The sequence below is a fragment of the Bos grunniens genome, chromosome 25, assembly GCF_055505025.1.
Source record: "Bos grunniens cultivar Pamir isolate PY7600 chromosome 25, Bosgru_T2T1.0, whole genome shotgun sequence".
Taxonomy (NCBI): domain Eukaryota; kingdom Metazoa; phylum Chordata; class Mammalia; order Artiodactyla; family Bovidae; genus Bos; species Bos grunniens.
In genome coordinates, this window is record NC_141189.1 from 28,286,081 (window position 1) to 28,306,118 (window position 20,038).

Here is a 20,038-nt window from a genome sequence, read left to right on the forward strand (position 1 = left end):
ACATATTATCCAGTTCGCGTGGGCTCCATTTCTGGCTTTGCTCTGACTGACCTTGGGCAAGTCACTGCATGTTTTGGTCTCAGTTTTCTCATCTGTAATAATGGGAATAATAATGTCAACCTCCTAGAGCTGTTGAAAAACTTAACTGGGTTAATACATAGAAACTGAATACAGCAGTGCCTACCTGGCACATAGCAAGTGCTATAAAAGTATTCACCAATTCTTTTTTACTCATGATTATTTGCATTTTTACTCCAACATCAAGCCAAGCATCATTCCATTTACAGATGCCTAGTCAGACTGCTTCACGGAATCCCTGAATCCTTCTCTACCCTCCCCACACAGTGGTACTTCCTCTCTGCCCTCCCCACAACTGCTCCAGGCCCCGCAACCTCCTGTTTCACACCCTCCAACCTGTTTTCCTGTGATCTTGATTTGAGCGCATCATTTCCCTGCTCCAGACCTCCCTCCCTCCTCACATTCTTCTGGTAAAACCCAAACTCCTGAGCTTGGCATTCAAGGCCCTGCCCAGCTACCCACCTCACTCACTGTCCTACAAGGGATTAGGCAACATTTGGGGAGCAGCAGCCTCTCAGATCCACACACGGTGATGCCCTCGGAGAGGTTACAGCCGAGTACTTGGTATCATTCAGCTGGAACCTTCGCCCTCCCTGAACTCCTGCTTATCCTTCAAGATTCCGCTCAAGTATCCCCTCCTCCATGAAGCCTTCTCTGATCACCTCCATCCCAGGCAACATGAACAACAGCTCCGTGCTTGCCTCCATTGCTGCAGGGCCAGAGCTTGACTATAGAGAGGGCTTGTTCATCACACTGGGTTAAAATTAAGTTTACTCAAGGGCGCTATTTCCAAGACCAGACGGTGAGCCCTTTGGAGCAGGGACTCCTTAATTTCTGTATTCCTGTTGCCTTGAAGAGTGCTTGTCATACAGTGGGTGACACAGATGCTTCATTCATTTATTAAACCGTGTTGATCCCCCACAAAATGTCAAGGAAGGATGGGGGATGGATTAAAAGATGGGCAGGTAGATGGAAGGATGAAGGATGGATGGCTGGGTTGGGGGCTGGATGGAAGGAAGGAAGAGGCATGGATGGAAGGATGGATGGATGGATAGGGTGGAGTGAAAGAGACAGAAGGAAGGAATATGCATTGAAGGATGGTGTGTGGAAGAAAGGATGGACAGATGAAAGGATCAGTGTAGTTGGAAGGAAGGGTGGGATAGGAGGAAGGGCAACTGAGAGAAGGATGGGACATAAACAGATGACATGGGATGGAAGGGAAGATGAGAATGATGGAGTGGTGTGGATGAAAGGATAGGAAAGGATGGAAGGATGAAGGAGCAGAAGGAAGGGTGGGGAAATGAATGAAAAGATGGGAGAGATATATCAGGATGAGGAAAGATAGAGACGAACACACAGACGGTTGGGCAGATTGATGGATGGATATATGGACAGGTGGGCAGATGGAAGGACGGATGGGCATATAGAAGGACGGATGCACAAAGGATGATGATAGGTGGATGGACCTTGGGTGCATGTCCAGGAACCCTCTGTGGCCTGCCTTCTGGCCAGGCCTGGTTGGAACAGGCCATGCCATCCCATCCCCTGGCAGGTGGGCATCGTTGGCAGGACAGGGGCCGGAAAGTCCTCCCTGGCCGGGGGCCTGCTGCGGCTTGTCGAGGCGGCTGAGGGCGGGATCTGGATCGACGGGGTCCCCATCGCCCAAGTGGGGCTGCACACGTTGCGGTCCAGGGTCACCATCATCCCCCAGGTGAGGCCTGGGGAGAGGTGGGCAGAGATGGGAGGTGTGGGCAGAGGTGGGAGGGGTGGGCAGAGGTGGGAGGGATGGGCAGAGATGGGAGGTGTGACTGGACCCAGCTCTGACTCGCTGTCCCTCCTGGCCAGGACCCCATCTTGTTCCCTGGCTCTCTGCGAATGAACCTCGACATGCTACAAGAGCACACGGATGAAGCCATCTGGGAGGTCTTGGAGACAGTGCAGCTCAGAGCCACGGTGGCCAGCCTGCCTGGCCAGCTGCACTACGAGTGTACTGACCAAGGCAACAACCTGAGGTAGGGTCACCCCAGCCAGCCAAAAGCTTTGTGAGGTGCTGGGGGAGAGGCAGGTGGGGCCAATGTCCCCCCACCACCACCACCAGAGTAATATGCTGTGGAAGTCATCTCCATAGGGTTATCATATAGGATTATCAACCCTGTTCTGTTTGTAACCTCAGTACAAATCCCATCCCTCATAAGCAATTCTAACTCCAACACAATCTCTGAGTATCAAGTTTCTTTTTCCTAAATTTGTTTCTAAATTTCTTTGGTGGCAAAAGCCAACCTCTGCTGACACAAGGCAATTTATGTCTTTATTTTTCTCACTGGGGTTGTTAAGTAACATATGATGTATGCCTTTAAAAGCTTTAAGAAATTGTAGTAAAATACACATAACATAAAATTTACCATCTTAACCATGTTTTAGTGTTCAGTTCTGTAGAGTTAAGTACATTTACATCATTGTGCCTCCAGAATTTTTTCATTTTGTGAAATGGAAACTCTGTAGCCGTTAAATGGCAATTCTCTATTCTTCCCTCCCTCCAGCCCCGTTTAACTTTGTTTCACTGGGTTTGAGAATTCTTGGTACTTCATAAAAGTATGTTGGGTCAGTTCTCCCTCAGTTCTTGTCTTGTCATAGCAAAGGATTGAAATGACAAACCAGGACAGCTCAAGCAGGCAGGTTTTATTAAGCAAGCAGTACTCTCTTGGGATGTGAGAGCAGACCAGCCCCCGTAGGAATGGTCTTGTCTCAGTTTTCCTTTTTATATCTCTTGTTACTTCCTCTTTGGTGGTTCCTGGGGCTTGATTGGTTGTGCCCCATGCAAATGAGTCATGAGCCCAAAACCAATCAGGGAAGGGGTTGTGTCTTCCCTCTGGGCTCCAATGTCTTATGCAAATGAAGCATAAGCCGAGACCAATCAGGGCAGGGGCTGAGAGGAGGATGATGTGCAAATGTAAATGAAGCATGAACTTGGCAGGTCCAATCAGGGAAAGAAGTGTGAGTATGTTCTCCCGTTGTCATTTTGGACCACCATTTGGGGCCCTGTTTCCCTATTTTAACTACCTAGCAAGTAGAATATTATAAAACTTGTCTTCCTGTGACTAGCTTATCACACATAGCATAATGTCCTCCAGGTTCACCCATGATGTAACAAGTGCCAGATTTCCTCCTTATTTAAAGGCTGAATGATATTCTGTTGTATGGATAGATCACATTTTTCTTATCCATTTATCCATTGATGGATGCTTGGGTTGTTTGAACATTTTGGCTACTGTCAACAGTGCTGCTGTGAACATAGATGTACAGGTGTGTGCCTTTTTAAAACTCAAGACATTCTGGATTCTTCAACCCACCTGACCCAGAAGGTGTTAGGGTAAGGGCCCATGGGTGGTAAGCCCCCATGGGTGGTAATGGCAGTAGAGGGGCAGCAGAACTTGGTGGTCAAGAGCACAGACATAAGTGGAGGACCTTGTGCAGGTTATTTAATCCCCTGTGTTTCAGTTTCCTCATCTGCAAAATGGGAATAATAATTAGAACCTGCCTACCCATGAAAGGATTGAATAATACATGTAAACTTGTTGATACAGTGCCTGGTGTATAAGAAATATTCATTTCACGATTCATTTTAATCCTCAAAGCCACAGTCTCACTAATCCCATTTCACAGAGTTGGAATCTGGGGCTTCAGACTTACCAACTTGCCTGGCTCACAAGTGGTGAGTCTGGAGCAAGGTCCAGGCATCTGACACCCACCAGGCCATAGTCAGTCCAGGTTCCCTAAAGGGTTTGCTCGGAGCAGAAGCTGAGCATGGCAGGAAATAGCCCCTCAAACACCCTTGAGCCTCCAGGCTCTGGGAGCTCAGTGACTGCGTGTCCTTGACCCTCAACTTCCTCATCTGTAATTGGGGTAAAAGAAGGACTTACGCTGTGATGATCACGGCTTTTACGTGACTTAGCTTGTCCTTACAACCTAGTGAGGAAGGATTCTGTAACATAACTCCCACCTTTGTGGTCTCCATGAGATGAGTCAGTATCCACCAGCACACGGGATGTATCTGGCACACAGGGAAGGCCGTGGAATAGAGATAGAAATAGCCATTCCACAGATGGGGAGACTGAGGCACAGAGGCTTTGTATGACTTGCCTAATGTCACTCTGCTCAACAATGGCAGGATGAGGATTCCTGTCAGCTCTGTAGACAGGGGACCCGCAAGTAGGGGCATGCATCCCACGCTCCTGTGGCTGCCGTGGGAATGGGGACACATTTGTGGGCACGCCCTGCGGGTCAGGCCCGACGTGCAGACATCTGGCCTGACTGTCCCACTCATTCCCAGCGTGGGCCAGAAGCAGCTCCTGTGTCTGGCACGTGCCCTTCTCCGGAAAACCCAGATCCTCATTCTGGATGAGGCCACAGCTGCTGTGGACCCAGGGACCGAACGCCAGATGCAGGCCGCCCTGGGGAGCTGGTTTGCACAGTGCACAGTACTGCTCATTGCCCACCGCCTGCGCTCCGTGCTGGACTGTGCCAGGTAAGCCCCCCTCCCCCCAATCCTACTCCATGTAGCTGGCACTCCTGCATCAGGATTTAGAGCCAGAGGGCTCTGGAATACGTTATCAAGTGCCCATTGTACAGATGGCAAGACTGGTGCCCACAAGGGAAGGATGAGCCTGAGGACACATGTCCTGCAGATGCTTCCAACTGGGTCATCAGGGTCAAGAAGCTACATGGAAGGCCAGACTCTCACAGAGCAGACATGCTAGGCCTTCAGAGCAACTGAGTCCATGGGCTGGAGTCTAAGGAGCTGCCTGTCTGTCTCTCCCCTACAGGGTTCTGGTCATGGACGAGGGGCAGGTGGCAGAGAGTGGCAGCCCGGCCCAGCTGCTGGCCCAGAAGGGCCTGTTTTACAGGCTGGCACAGGAGTCAGGCCTGGTCTGAGCATGGCCCCTCCATCCTCCTCCAGCCCCACCAATCCGGAGAGTCTGCCAAGCCCTAGAGACGTGCTGACCTGGGGTCATCAGTGGCCCCGTGGAATTGAGTCTAGACTCCTTTCTAGTCTCTGGGAGGAGAAACTGCCGTATCATCCCAGAGCCAGGAAGACGCAGCCACCCCAAAGTCGGCCTGATCAGGGCCCATCCAACCCCTTCTATCCCAGAACCAAAGTCAACAGCAGCTCTCTGCCCTGGCTGCCCCCTGGACTCAACCAGGGACCCCCAGACCTGTCTGTGCCCAGGCTCCACCACAGACCAATGAAATCAGAATCCCTGGGATTGGAGCAGTGGTATGCGTACCTTTCACAGAGTACCCCTTCTATTTTGAGATGATTGCAGATTGACAAGCAGTAAAAAAAAAAGAAAGAAAAAAATAGTCCAGAGAGCTCTTGTATACCCCTTCCCCACTAATAGTAACGTCTTTCTTTTTTAAGTATAGCTGATTGACAATGTTGTGATAATTACTACTGTATAGCAAAGTGATTATACATATACATTATTTTTAATATTCTTTTCCATTATGATTATAGGATATTAAGTATAGTTTCCCTGTGCTATATATACATCATAAAATAGTCATAAAATATGACTATTTTAACAATATTAATTCTTCCAGTTCAAGAGCACGGAGTATCTGTTTCTTTGAACCATCTTTGTTGTTGTTATTCAGTCACTCAGTCGTGTCAGACTCTTTGCAACCCCAGGCAGCACGCCAGGCTTCTCTGTCCTTCACTATGTCCCAGAGTTTGCTCAAATTCTTGTCCATTGAGTCAATAATGCTTTCTAACCATCTCATTCTCTGCTGCTCCCTTCTTTTGCCTTCAATCTTTCCCAACATCAGGGTCTTTTCTAAAAAGTTGGCTCTTAGAATCAGGTGGCCAAAATATTGGAGCTTCAGCATCAGTCCTTCCAATGAATATTCAGAATTGATTTCCAGTTAGGATTGACTGGTTGGATCTCCTTGCAGTTCAAGGGACTCTCAAGAGTCTTCTCCAACACCACAAATTCCCTTTATTAATATCTTAAGAGTTCTCAGCAATATGTCTTTTACCTCCTTGGTGAGGTTTATTCCTAAGTATTTTATTTGGGGGGTTGCAATTTTGAAAGTTTTTTTTACTCTCCCTTTCTGACATATTGTTGGTGTAAAGAAATGCACAGATTTCTGTATGTTAAGCTTGTATCCTATCTTGCTGAATTTATCAGTTCTGGTAGGTTTTATGCAGTCTTTAGGGTTTTCTATATATAGTAGCATATCATCTGCATATAATGACCATTTTACCTCTTCCCTTCCAATTTGGATTCATTTCTTTTTCTGGTCTGATTGCTGTGAATAGGACTCCCAGTACTATCTTGAACAGAAGAAGTAAGAGTGGGCATCCTTGTCTTATTCTGGACTTTAGCAGAAAGGCTTTCAAGGTATTCTGAGCTGTGGGTTTGTCATTAATGACTTTTATTATCTTGAGATATGTTCCCTCAGTACCCACTTTGTTAAGAGTTTTTCTCATGAATGGCATTTTGTCAGATGCTTTTTCTGCATCTATCGAGGTGATTATGTGGTTTTTATCTTTTTGTTTACATGGTGTATCACATTGGTTATGTATGTTGAACCATCCTTGTGAATTTAGGATAAATCCCACTTGGTTGTGGTGTATGATCTTTTTATGTGTTGTTGGATTCAGTTTATGTATATTTTGTTGAGAATTTTTGCATCTATATTCATCAAAGATGTTGGCCCATAATTTTCTTTTTTGGTGATGTCTTTGTCTGGTTTTGGTATCAGGGTGATGGTGGCTTCATAGAATGTCTTTGAGAGTGTTCCCTCCTCTTCGGTTCTTTGGAAGAGCTTGAGAAGGATAGGTATGGTATGTTTGATAGAATTCACCTGTGAAGCCAACGGTAACATCTTAAAAGACAATAGCTCAATATCACAACCAGGAAATTGACATTGGTACAACCCACAGAACGTGTTCAGACTCCCAGCTTTACTTGTCCTCACTGTGTATGTTCTTGCCTGGAGAATCCCAGGGACGGGGGAGCCTGGTGGGCTGCCGTCTCTGGGGTCACACAGAGTTGGACACGACTGAAGTGACTTAGAAGCAGCAGCAGTGTATGTGTTTACTTTCTATGCAGCTGCATTGCCCATACAACTTCCTGCATCCGTCACAGTTGGGATGCTGCCCGCTTCCATCTCCACGTGGACCCCCAACCACGCCCGCCTCCCTCCCACCCCCATCATCACTGGTGTGGTGTCCAGCCCATGTGATTCCATTGTGTAGCCAGGACTGAGAACCACTGCTCCATCCTCATCTTTGAGCTCCTGGGAGTATCTTGTCTGAACAGATGCGCAAACCACAACCCATACAAGGGACGGCCCTCTCCAGGCACAAACCCAGCATGCAGTTGAGTTCCAAAACCGAGATGTGAGGAGCCAGGTCTCCTGGGCCTCACCAGGAGAATTTGCTCAGGATTTGGAGTGTTTCATCCATTTGTTTATCAAAGACCAAGTTCTGCCTCAGCAGCAGTTGGAACACCCGGGGCATTTCTGGTCACACTTCTGCCTACCAGGTGCCAGGGGGGGAGATGCTGTTGGAAGGCCAAGGTCAGGGACGTCCTATGCCCCCTGTGCAGGATGGTCAGCGATATCCCTGGCCTCCACCCACTCGAAGCCACTAGCACCTCCTCCTCTAGTTGAGATGAAACAGTGACTGCCCACTGAATCACTGATCCCCGCCATCAACAATGCACCAATACCTGGGCACTGTGGTAGTGAGTCAGAGGAGCCTGTCGACACCCACCTACTTGTCAGGACACAGCCTGCCATGTCCCACCCAGCTCGGGGCATCCATCCTGACCTGGGATTTTCAGCCCAGAGTAATCTAAACCCAGCTGCTACCTCCCGCTTTTTAGGAGGTGACCAGTTCATTTTGACAACTTCAAAATGGGGTGAGTGTTGGCATCTCTTGCCTGCCCGTCATGCCAGCCAAATATCATTACTAGTGATTTTGCCCCATTCTGTAGATGAAGAAACTGAGGCTCACGGAGTGGACATGACCTGGCAAGGCCCACTCTGCTGGGAAGTGGCAGAGCGGGCATCTACCCTGGGCCTGCCGCCAAAGTCCACATCATCTCAGGCGGGTGTCCATCCAACTGCAAGCTGCGGCGACATGCAGGAAGGGACCAGACACAGCGCTGCTTGTGTCTCTGCCTGGAGCTGAGCCACCTGCCACCCCAGGAGAGCCCCCATGGGCAGCAGCTGTGTGGTTGGCACCCTCCCTTGGGGTCATTCCAGGGCCACAAGAGCCTCCTTCATGGAGGGAAGTGTTTTGCCAGGAAGCAGAGTGTGGGCCATGGAGCCAGCACCCTCAAAAGCCTGCTAACAAGGCTGCTGTCGGGCACACCCCATGGCTCCTTGGACACCAGCCCACCGGCCACCTGGGCCATTAATCCCCCTGCTGTGGGTCCTGCCAGCAGCGCCTGGCTGGCATGCGGAGACAGTGAAGAGCCAGGAAAGCCACATACAGACCTTCCTTGGTCAGTGCCTCTCTCAGTAGGTCCTTCAACCTCACCCGAGTCCCACTGGTCACTGCCAACACAGAGCCAGGCTCTAAATGCCTGTTGCCCAGTTAATCCTCACAACTGGAAAGGGAAGTTATGTCACCCTGCACCTTCTTAGGATGCTTTGCTGAGGGAGGTAGTATCATGAGGCCCCTTTTACAGGTGAGCAAAACAGAGTGTAAGTAGAGATGTGAATCCAGGCGGGCTGGCTCCAGAGCCCACGACTGAAGTACTGTGCCACACCACTCCTTGCACATTTCTCTAACATCAGCTCACAGATAACAGCTAAATTCCACTCCAGAATCCACCCCCCCCCACCTGCCCCGAAGGAAAGGGATCTTTTTCTTCTTGGGCCGAGATGGGAGATTGGTGCATCTGTGTTGGCTGTGCTTCCCCTGGCCCCAGCACGGTACAAAGCGTATAGAAGGGGTCAACATTTACCGACTGGATGACTGGATGGATGGAGGGAGAGATGGATAGGTGGATGGACGGACAGACAGACGCATTAATGCACAAGTGGCATCACCATGTGAGAAGGCGTCCTAAGGGCTAGGCATACGCTGGGTGCTTTACCCCAACCAGTTTTCCCCTCACAGCCACTTGGTCAGGTGGATACGAGGATCCCAGATCTACCAGTGAGGCCGTGACTCCGGAAGGGCAAGTTCTAGGGCCCCAGTAACTCCACTCTGGGCTCAGGTCCGGTTCAGAGAATGTGGTCACTGAGTACTTACCCTATGCCCTGCTCTAGAGGTGGGCGTTCAGCAAGGAACAGACAGCCCTGCTCGCACGGAGCTGCCACTGTCAAACAGGGAAGAGAGCAGGGGATGCCAACAGCTGGGGGAAGAGGGAGGACCCTGAGGTTGGAAGAACAGCAGCGAGGTGAGCAGGCGGGTGAGCCTGGGGCTCCTCTCCGGCCCAGTTCCCCTCCCAGGGGAGAGCTGTGCAAAGCGCTAAGTCCAGACCTGAAACACAGCAGGTGCACAACCAAGCTTGGTCCCCCTTCTCCTCCCACGGCACTGGGGCGCTCACCTGGAAGGGCAGGTGTGCAGGGCCCCCTCCTCCCCTTCCTCAGGGTTAATGCTGCACCCGCCCCTCTTCATGAAGCGGGTGAACTTCAACCACAACGTACCCACAGGCACACGCGGGTCCTGTGGCCATGTGGGATCTGACCCGTGACCTTAACACTCAGCATCAGGCCCTGAGACAAACACATGCACATCTAAAACCGACCAGGCTCTCCCACGTGGCTCTCATTCTAAGGGTTACAACCTTGCAGCTGCTTTTCCCTGAGCATCTTACCCCCTGCCCCCCAGCCCCTCCAGCAAGGCAGCCTGGAGGGAAAGGGACACCGTCGTGCTGGGGTAAGGGGAATGCGTTCCACTGGAAGGCAGATTCTTAACCACAGGACCACCAGGGAAGCTCCCAAGGGAAATTCTTGCCACATGTGATGCTTGCCTTGCCTGTGTCTTAGAACCTGTCCTGGGCCATGCACAGAAGACCCACCATCAGTGCTCATCTTCATAGCAAGCCCAGGAGGCAGGTATGATCAGCCCCATTTTACAAATGAGGCAACGGAGGGATGAAGACTGAGTGACTCGCCCAGGGTCAAACAGCCTGCAGAGGATGAGGGCAGGCCTCAAGTCCGTCCACCATGCCACGCTGAGTCCCCACCAAACCCCACCTCTAGGTTCCCAATTCCAAGAGCTCCCTCTAGAAACAACATGCTTGCCAAGAAGGAAGGACAGCAGCAGACGAGAAGTGCCCCATCCTGACTCTTGGAGAGAGAGCGGGAATCCTCGCTAGAAAGAAAATGGAACAGTTGTTTAGAAAGAAATAAAATTTTTCTTTTTTTACTGCAAATTATTTGCAAATGTTCACGTTTCCAGTGTAAGTCATTACAAAAAGATCCCCAAGAAACACTTGGTTTATCTAATGTGAAAGAATGGTTTAACTTACAAAAAATAAATATATATTTTCACCTAAAAGGAGACAGATGCTTCTCTGGTTTGAAGTCAGCAATGTAATTCACATAGCGAGCATGAATAGCAACCTCTCTCTGCTTTTTGGGTCTCACTTTGGCCTCCAATTGAGGGACCTACAGGGCTGAGAAGACAGCCCCCAACCTCCAGATGCTGGACCAACCTGGCCATTCCCTGGGGTGCCAGTCTTCAGCCTAACGCTTCCTCCCAAGAAATTAAAGTCTTGAGACTGTTCATCTCCCTGGAGCAGTACTTTAAAAAAAAAAAGAAAGAAAGAAAATCACTGACCCTTGTGAAAAGGGCCTTTTCTTGTCTCAGAAGAGACTCAGTAACCGTAAGTCAAGTCATCCACCGTGCAGGCCTTGACAGTGAACCAGTGGCCCCCGGTGAGAAACTGAAATCTACAAATGAGGAGGAGACTCACGGGGGCTCTTTTCAGTACCAGCTGCTCCCACCTGGAGGGACTGGCGCTCTTGGCTTAGAACGCTTCGTTAACTATGAGCAGGTTTTCATTCTCAGGCACCTGGAGGCGTAAACCCATTCTAGCCGTGGGTAAAAAGACGGAGGGAGGAAGGCAAAGACTGAGGTGGGTAAGGAGGTGAGCAGCCAAGCGGGGAAGCCGATACTGAGAGGGCTCTCCCAGCCTGGACCTCCACGCCCGGTCACTCGGAGTCCAGACAGCAAGTCCCATTGGAGGCAGGGCTAGGAGGCTGGTTCCCAGCAGCTGAGGGCCTCGTAGACCAGATGGCTGGTGAGAGGGCTGTCGGTGGTCCTCAGGACACTGCCTGAGGGTGAGCATGGGCTTCACTAAGCCCATCACCTCCAATTGCAGCCCTGGGGAAACAAGCATCTAGGCGGAGCCAGGCAAGGACGGAGAGGTGCCGGGGACCAGCGAGCTTCCCCAAGGTGCAGAATCCACAGACTTCAGCTGGAGAGACATGAGGCAGTTGGCTGGATTTGGTCACTAGCAGACTTTACGCAACCGGTTTCTCTGGAAGTCTGGTGGCCCAAACGTCCCCACAGAGCAGGGAGAACATGCGTGCCCTCCCAGGGGCGTGAGAACGTGTGTGCATCTGCAGGGGATAACAGAGCCGAGGGCGTGTGCACTGTTGGGGGGAGCTGCATCCCAGCGTCTCTCCCATTTCCTCATGGCCAGTTCCAGGGAAAAGGGCCAGAGGGCCGCTGCTCTGTGTATGTTTTGGTTTTGGGGGTTTTCTTTTTGGTTTCAGTCTATGAGAGGCTTGGGTTCCCAGGGATGCTGACTCGTCCCTGACTGCTGGCAGGTCGGCCCTGCAGTTCTGACCAGCTGTACCCGCTCCAGGCTCACACCAAGCCAGAATCTTTGGCCATGCTGTAGAAGAGACCTCTCTGCTGCAGGAGGTCAGAGGGGGAGCCCCACTCCCGGATCTCCCCTTTGTCCAGGACGATCACCCTGCAAGGGAAGGATGCAGACGTGAGGCATGGGGGAGCGGCTGGCACCCTGTGCCCCAGGAGTCTACCTGGGCAAGTCCCTGCTTTGGGTCAGACCCCTAACACCCTCTGCCAGGCCTGCTGCGGTAGCCATCCACCTGGCTGCCTGTCCTCAACCCCAGTTCTAGTCAATGTCCCGTGACGTCACCTTCAGTACTCTCTTACCGCCTGGTGTATTTCCCTCCCAGCACAATTCGCTTTTATTGGTTGCTGTTTATTGTCCATCTCTGCACCCCGCCCCCAACTAATCCATTAGGCAGGGTCCTTGTGTGACAGCTCCCGGCTCGGTCCCCAGTGTCTGGAACGGGGCCAGGAATGTGGCAGACCATTCACACACACGTTAACTTTTGATTGAGTGATCGCAAAAATGCCTAGTACTAACCAGGACAAAGAGACACCAGGGCTGTCACTAGGCATGAGGTCAGTGTTGCATGAATGAATGAATGAATGAGTGGATGAATGGGGTGGGTGGGTGGACTGTGAGGCCTGGAGGCCTTCTGGGCCAAGGGCATCACCTCGTGTAGTCCATGATGGTGTTGAGCCGGTGAGCGATGGTGAGGACGGTACAGTCATCAAATTGCGTCCGGATGGTGGACTGAATGAGGTTGTCCGTTTCCAGGTCCACGGCCGCCGTGGCCTCATCCAACACGAGAATCTTCGTCTTCCTCAGCAGGGCCCGGGCCAGGCACACAAGCTGGCGTTGCCCGACGCTTGACCGGGAGAGAGAGACCAGGAAACGAGTGTCAAAAACACCCCTGACACTGAGCCCAGGCCTGAGCTGAGAGGAGGGAGAGGAGACACTGTCTGTTGCTCAGACCAGGAGGGCACTTCCAACCCCCACATCCACGCCCACATCGGCCATCACTAATTGATCAGCATGGTCTTCCTGTTGAGCTAGAAGCAGCCTCAGATTCATTCTCAACACAGAGCTCGGAGGTGATAGCCAAGATATCTGATCAGTTCAGTACAGCAAGTAGAACAATTAACAAACTGGCCTCAAGCAAAGTTTGCCCCAGAAGGCAAACTGCGTTCTGCAGGGCCTCTCTCAGTGGACTCTGGACTCGACCTTGTCCCTGGCTTTGGCCACTGGGATGCTGGCAAACCAAGAGGCTTGGAACGGGGATGCACACCAGGGTGTGCTTATGCCTGCACCTCTGCCATCACCGTGACAACAGGCCTGGGCTGGTCTGCCGGGGAAGGAGGGACACACGGGGCAGAGCCTAACGGCCCCAGTGGAGGCCAGCTAGAATATCCGCCTGCAGCCAGCAGCCCCCACCCACGTGCGTGAGCCAAGACCAGCAGAGCCGCCTGGCTGGCCGCCCCCGTGTGTGAGTGGCCCCAGCTCTTGCTGAGCACACCTGAGGGCTGGTGCTTGGTCATCATGGTGATGGATGCAGTGGGAGAGGCAGAGGATCCCTACTGTGCTGTGCCAGGCATTACCTCTTTAGTTGCTGGATCCCGGGTGGAGCCTGGGAGAAGGGCCAGGCAGCTGGGGCCATGGGTGGGAGCAGGGAGGGCCCAGAGCAGTGCTATTTACGACTGGGAGAGAAGCCTTTCCAAAATGTAACAACTTCACTCTCCACTGAAGGGACCTGGTGTGACAAAGGAGCTGTTCTGACTATCCTGGTTACACGTCACAGTAAAAATGAGCCCAGCATGAAACCCGTTTTAGATACTGAAACTTGAGGCCCAAGAGATTAGGAGACAAAGGGCTCATGTGGCAGAGCTGGAACTCAAGCCCAGGTCTGAACCTGATGCAAACAGACAAAACCTACCAAGGCCCCGACAGAGGTGATGCGGAGGCCCGGCTGGGCGTCACTCCGCCTACCTGAGGTTCTCCCCGCCTTCCGCACACTCGTGGTTCAGTTTGTCGGGAAGGGCCGACACGAAGCCCTTCAGGTGGGCGAGCTCCAGGGACATCCAGACCTCTTCATCCGAGTACTGGCTGAATGGGTCCAGGTTCATGCGGAGGGAACCCGAAAACAAAACGGGGTCCTATTTGGAGGGAAGACGGCAGATGGCGTGAGGCTCAAGGCACGGTTGGACACGGGTGGGGCAAATAGGTGGGATGTAGAACGTTCTCGCCAGAATTGTTCAAAATAGGGTTTTGGAGCTCCTCCAAATCACCACTTCTGAAGATGTCAAAGATGGGGGGAAAATATCTGGAAAACTCTGAGTTAAGGGAAATAGATTTCTCTCTCGTCATATTTCCCAGAGCATTCAGTACACAAGCGTGTTGGGAACTTTCTGGAAGTGAGAACCAGCATGCGGATTAGGGCAATTCCTAATTGCAAGGTACATGGATTCCCCTCCATCTCCTGCCTCCAAATTAAAATCTGAGAAGAAATTTAAGGCAACACAACACTAAAAGGCAACATATTATGCAATCGCCACCTACAGGAATCAGTCTAGAAAATTCATCTTTCTCGCCTAGCTCTTGGGACGGTGAGAGATTCCTGTCCAGCAGAGAAGCCAGTGTCTTAACTGGATGCTGTGAGATGCTTAGGACACTGCCTACTGGGTGGCAGGAGTGAAGGAATGAATGAAACCTACTTAATTCTCCCTGTTCATTATGTGCGAAGGGGAGATTCCATGAAGAAACATAGCATGCTTTCAGTAAAAAGTCATGAAAACCACAAAGCAGGAACAAACGTCCATCTGTTCTGAAAATACACACGCATCACTTTCAGTGTGACCCCGCCCACCTGGGGGATGATGGTGATCTTGAAGCGGAGGTCATGCAGGCCGATCTTGGCGATGTTGATGTCATCAATGATTATCTCTCCCTCGGCTGACTCTTTGATCCGAAACAAGCCCAGGGTCAGGGATGACTTCCCGGCTCCTGTCCGCCCCACGATGCCAACCTGTGGGGCAGGAAGGGCCCGCGTGAAGTGGGAACGCTCGTATCTGGGCTGACCTCTTACCCCTTGCATTAAGTACCAGCCACAGAGCAGTTCAGTCATCTGGTCGACCCACCCTTCCCCCAGTATTCTACTCCCCTCAGCAGTTTCCAGAGACATTCCTTTAGGGGCTGTTCTGGGCAAAGGTCAAGAAGGACTTCCTTCTCTCTGCCAGCTCTTTTTAGAAATTAAAATTATAATCAGTTCCTTTAATAAGTTAGTTATTTGCAACTCAAGACAGTATTAAGTAACAATCAAATGGTTTTTCAGTTCTATGATGGTGAGTTTCCCCATCCTGAGGTATTGGAATATCTCAAAGGTTCAGGAAGATGCCCCTGTATCCCAGCTGAGTGAGCAGAGGTCACGGGTACAACCTGGCCTCCACTTATCCTCTTGAGGGAGCTGGGCTCCCCACTTAATGGCTAATGACTGACGTTCCAGGCAAAACTCTCGCCTTCTCATCTGGGCTCCAGAGAGGCAGGCTCCTCCGCCCTGGGACAGCAACTCACAGGGCAGCTTCATTATGCAACATAAGCCAGAAAGCCTCCATGAGAACACCGCCCACTCTGTTCCTCCTCTTGTTACAAGTTGGAGAAACTCTCTCATGGGAACGGAAGATTCTGGGCCTCCCGACTGGGTGTTTAACAACTCCTGCAGGTTCAGAGAAGAAAGAAACACTGGCCTCTGGCAAATGGCCAGAAAGACCCTCGGTCTGATTCCTCAGGAAGGTCTGAGGGTCTCAGGGCAAGGACGTCCTATCGGAGCAGCGATCCCCTTGAGCTGTCCCCAGTAGTGAGGAGGGCATCTTTCTATTCTAGAGGCCTAGGGGCCAAGGGGGCACAAGAAAAGGGGAGGAAGGGACTAGTCAGTAAACTGGGAGGCTCATGTCTTTATCTAGAAAGAGCCAGGTGGGGAGGATGGGCCCGGTGCTGCCAGAAGTTCTGATCTTTCAAGAAAAGCAGGAAATGGATTTTTTTTTTTAACATAAAACATTCCAGATTTTTCAGTATTGGCAACTTCCAAAACGTATCTCCTCTGGCTCCTGGGCTACCAGTGTGCAGTTGGGACGCTCTGAGCAGATTTTACTGCCAAAGGCTCTCTCCCTCCATCCTGTGGTTCGGGGCATGGAAAACCTGGTGGCAGCCTGTGCCTGCCCACGGACGGGGAGGAGTCGAGGGGCACCCACCTTCTCCCCACCGTCGATGGTGACGTTGATGTGCTTCAGAACCAAGTCCAGGTCCTCTCGGTACCGCAGGCCGTAGTCCCGGAACTCCACTCGGCCCACCTGGGGCCAGTCCTTGGGCGGTACCATATCCTGGATTTGCCAGGGAGCCTTCGATGACAGCGGGCAGTGGGTGGGCGTGAGGGGTCTGAAGTCCATCTCACGTGGCCCAGGGCTCCACGTGAGCGGCTTCCATGACCCCTCTGACCTCACAGCCCCCTCCTTCCCACTCACTGCCTCACTGCTCCTGCACTGACTTCTGGACTGTTCCCTAAACACACCCACGTGTGCTGCTTCTGGGCCTTTGCACTTGTGGCTTCTTCTGCCTGGAACATTCTGTGCCAAACTACCCCCTCGGCCTGCTTGACCGCTGTGGATCCCAGGTTAATGCAACCACCCTCCGAGCCCTAGGCTCCTCTTCTCCCACATTCTCTGTGTCCTTTCTCTTTGAGAGCACTCACCACCTCCTGGCATTTTAAGCAAGTATCTCTGTATTCTGTCACCCACACGCCACTGGAACAGCCCCTCTACAAGAACAGGTTCTTTCACTTGTTCACTGCTACATCCTAGAGCCCAGAGCACGTAGGAGGTACTCAATAAACATCTGTGGACTAAATCAATGAATGGGCGGTCTCCTCTAGACAGACACAAAGCTAAAGGGGAGATAACTCTGATGGCTTCGAAGGCCTGGAAAGTGAAAATGAAGTCGCTCAGTCGTGTCCGACTCTTTGCGACCCCATGGACTGTAGCCTATCACGATCCTCCGTCCATGGGATTTTCCCAGCAAGAGTACTGGAGAGGGGTGCCATTGCCTTCTCCAGAGGATCTTCCCAACCCAGGGATTGAACCCCGGTCTCCCGCATTGTAGGCAGACGCTTTACGGTCTGAGCCACCAGGGAAGTCCATGGCCTGGAGGGCGACAATAAAAGCAGCAGCCAACACTCAACGGTCACTCTATCACATGACTCCTTTAATCCTCACTACAATCCCCAGAGTGGAGTCCTTTTCCATCCCCAGTTTACACACGAGGAAACTGAAACACAGAGAGTGAAAGCAGCTTGCCTGGAGTCACACAGCCCCTATTTCTGAAGAGCTACTTCGTTCAGTTCACATTTCCTGAGGTCTACACCTGGAAATGCTCTGGGCTATGCTCCGGACTCTCTTCAGGGAAGAGGAATGGAGAGGACAATGAAAGAGGGCTTCCATCCTTTCTCCCCCATAAACTTCTTAATTTTTTTACACCCCTCATATAAATAAGGAGACACTGCTATAAGAACACGGAGGGGACTGGAGAGAAATCGGTGGAACTTTGTACCTGTAAATATATATCGTATGTAATATATACAAACACGTAAGTAAACATACATTTTAATAGTGGTAAGATTCTGGGTGATCTTTTTCTTGTATTTTTCAAATTTGCTCTTATTCTAAAACTATAAATAATTAAAAGTAGTGAAAATAAGTATTTTTAAAAGTAAAAAAACTGAATTTCACACTTTAAATGAGTGAACTGCATGGCATATGAATTATACCTCAAAAGCTGATATAAATAAATCAAGGTAGGGTGGGAACCTGCTGGTGTAATGTGCTCTTATGTCCACAGGGGGCACTCACACCATTCTGAAGAATGCTCTCTGATGAGGTGGGCCCTGGTTCACCGAATGCAAGGACTTGGCACAGGTCACTTCAGTGAATCCCTAAGTCAGACTCTAACCAGGGTCCCTTTAGTTTCATTCCTGGGGGGCATTTTTTTGGAATGCAGTGATAGTCACTCATGTCCAACTCTTTGAGACTCCGTGGACTGTAGCACACTAGGCTCCTCTGTCCATGGGATTCTCCAGGCAAGAACACTGGAGTGGGTTGCCATTCCCTTATCCAAGGGATCTTCCCGACCCTTGGGAAGGGGATCATACCCTGGTCTCCTACATTGCATGCAGATTCTTTACCGTCTGAGCTACAGGGAAGCAAGCCCATGTGATCTTATCCTCTCTGTGTCTGTTTCCTCACCTGCAAAATGGGGGTGATAGTAGAAGGTGAGTTACAAGGTTGTGTAAAGGACAAATGGATTATTCTACACAGAGTGTCTAGCACAGGGCCTGACACCACACAAGGGCACAATGTGTGTCCCTATTACTATTGGTGGTGGTGGGATGGAGTTATCGCCAGGCATTACTGCTACTGTCATTAACACAGCTCCTGCTATTCAGAGATGGTGTGCAGACAGAATAAGGCAGTTATTAGGGGCAACGTGACACCAGAGCCTTGGGTTCTACTCCCAGCTGTCCTGCTGACCACGGACGTGACCTCAGACCAGCCGTCGTCCCTCACTACATGCCCTTTTCCTCCAACCATAAAATGAGGACTTGGGTTAAATAACTGCAGGGTTTCCCAAACTTCAGTAAACTCCTTACCAATAATAGCATGATTTGTGCAATATCCATATCCTGACTCTCTTGTTACTGATACCTGGTATTTTTAAATGACTCACTTGTACTTAACTTTTAAATCTAAAGAGAAAATTAGTATGATTCATTTTGTGTAATCTAAGTCCCCATTCAAAACATGTAACAAATAACAGAGGGGTTTTTTTTTTGGTCAGGTGGAGGCTGCCTGCAGGAGGCACATGCTGCGGTTCAGAGGATTCTTCTGCGTCAAGTTACACCGAAGATCATGGTCAAGACGTCAGGCCGGGGGCTTACATTACCTCCTTCTCAGTTTCCGAATATTCCTTGAGTCTCTCCACGGCCACAATGTTGGTCTCCATCTCGGACGACATCCGAACGAGCCAGTTCAAATATGTGGTGACCTGTGAGGGGAAGAGTCATCCGATGGAGCGTCTAGAGTGAGCATGAGTTGTTTTCTTCTCACGAAGGCAGCATGAATTATGCAATGTTTCAGATAATGAAGGCCCGGAAGACAGCTACCTCAGATACCATGGCCAGACCTGCTACTGTGCGTCTCTTATCCCAGCGCCACATTTCAAAATAACCCGCGGGGCTACACAAGCAATCAGAAAGGAAATGAGACAGTATTCCCAACCAGATGATAGTTAAGAAAACACAACCGCGACGAAATTTGGGAGATGCAGCTAAAGCAGGGCCTCGAGGGAAATTTATAGTATTGAGTGCATTCTTCTGGTAGCTGGAGGCATCCTCTCAGGCCGTCAGGGACGCTCCTTGGCTGATGGGGGAGTTCTGGCTGCACCTCTGATTTCTCCCCTGCTTCAGTCAGTCACTGGGCTCTAGAGCTGCACCTCAAACTCCACTTAGCCCTCGTCCCCTTCCCCCACGCCCACAGAGAATCAAAGTAAAGGGCCAAGTGCCTAACAACCGGCTCCCCAGCAAGAGTATTAGAAAAGTCCACCTGGGAGTGCCCCCATCTTACCTGCAGGGAGTAAGACACCGAGAGGCCCACCAAGCCTGCACTGAGGCTGTGCCGGGAAATCACGGCAAACAGCGAGGCGAACAGGACGATGCAGTTGCCCACACACTCCAGCCGCACGGCCAGCCACCTGCATGGAGACGCAGGCAGAGGAACAGGGACACACACACACACACACGCCCAGGTGAGCTTCTCAGAGGCTTGGTTTCCGGTTGAGGGTGGGGGTGGGGAGGCTGGGTGGCCACTCTGCTTACTGAAATAATTCCCCAATAGTTCCTAAGAGAGGCCTTGTTTGCCCAGTTCATGGGGCATGGGGAAGAAGGGCTGAAGGGACACAATTTCAGGAATTCCTCATTGGTCTGGCAACCCCAGGGACTAAAATAGAGTTCTCCAGAAGTGATCCTCCCAGGAAACTCAAACTTGCTTTCTTAAGAGCCAACCTTTTCTCACTGAAACCTTAAAAATACA

The 20,038-nt window shown here is 50.9% G+C and overlaps 2 protein-coding genes across 7 annotated transcripts in view; one reads left to right on the forward strand and one right to left on the reverse strand.

The window, feature by feature from the left end:
* ABCC6 (ATP binding cassette subfamily C member 6) overlaps positions 1-5,437 on the forward strand; it is a 66,383-nt gene extending 60,946 nt beyond the window's left edge. For all 3 annotated transcript variants that reach the window (XR_015154671.1, XM_086375615.1, XM_086375614.1), the window contains exons 28-31: positions 1,631-1,789; positions 1,924-2,090; positions 4,409-4,603; positions 4,902-5,437. Coding sequence is in view for 2 of the 3 variants with exons in the window: in XM_086375615.1 (XP_086231741.1) it covers positions 1,631-1,789; positions 1,924-2,090; positions 4,409-4,603; positions 4,902-5,010 (630 nt within the window). In the remaining variant the exon portion in view is untranslated. The remainder of the gene's footprint in view (positions 1-1,630; positions 1,790-1,923; positions 2,091-4,408; positions 4,604-4,901) is intronic.
* Positions 5,438-10,440: 5,003 nt separating this feature from the next.
* ABCC1 (ATP binding cassette subfamily C member 1 (ABCC1 blood group)) overlaps positions 10,441-20,038 on the reverse strand; it is a 155,416-nt gene continuing 145,818 nt past the window's right edge. For 2 of the 4 annotated variants that reach the window (XR_015154670.1, XR_015154669.1), the window contains 7 exons: positions 19,574-19,700; positions 18,894-18,995; positions 16,154-18,196; positions 14,773-14,931; positions 13,896-14,062; positions 12,583-12,777; positions 10,441-12,029 (listed from right to left, as the gene is read on the reverse strand). Coding sequence is in view for 2 of the 4 variants with exons in the window: in XM_086375613.1 (XP_086231739.1) it covers positions 11,921-12,029; positions 12,583-12,777; positions 13,896-14,062; positions 14,773-14,931; positions 16,154-16,300; positions 18,894-18,995; positions 19,574-19,700 (1,006 nt within the window). In the remaining 2 variants the exon portion in view is untranslated. The remainder of the gene's footprint in view (positions 12,030-12,582; positions 12,778-13,895; positions 14,063-14,772; positions 14,932-16,153; positions 18,197-18,893; positions 18,996-19,573; positions 19,701-20,038) is intronic. The other 2 variants (XM_086375613.1, XM_086375612.1) reach the window with 1 other exon arrangement.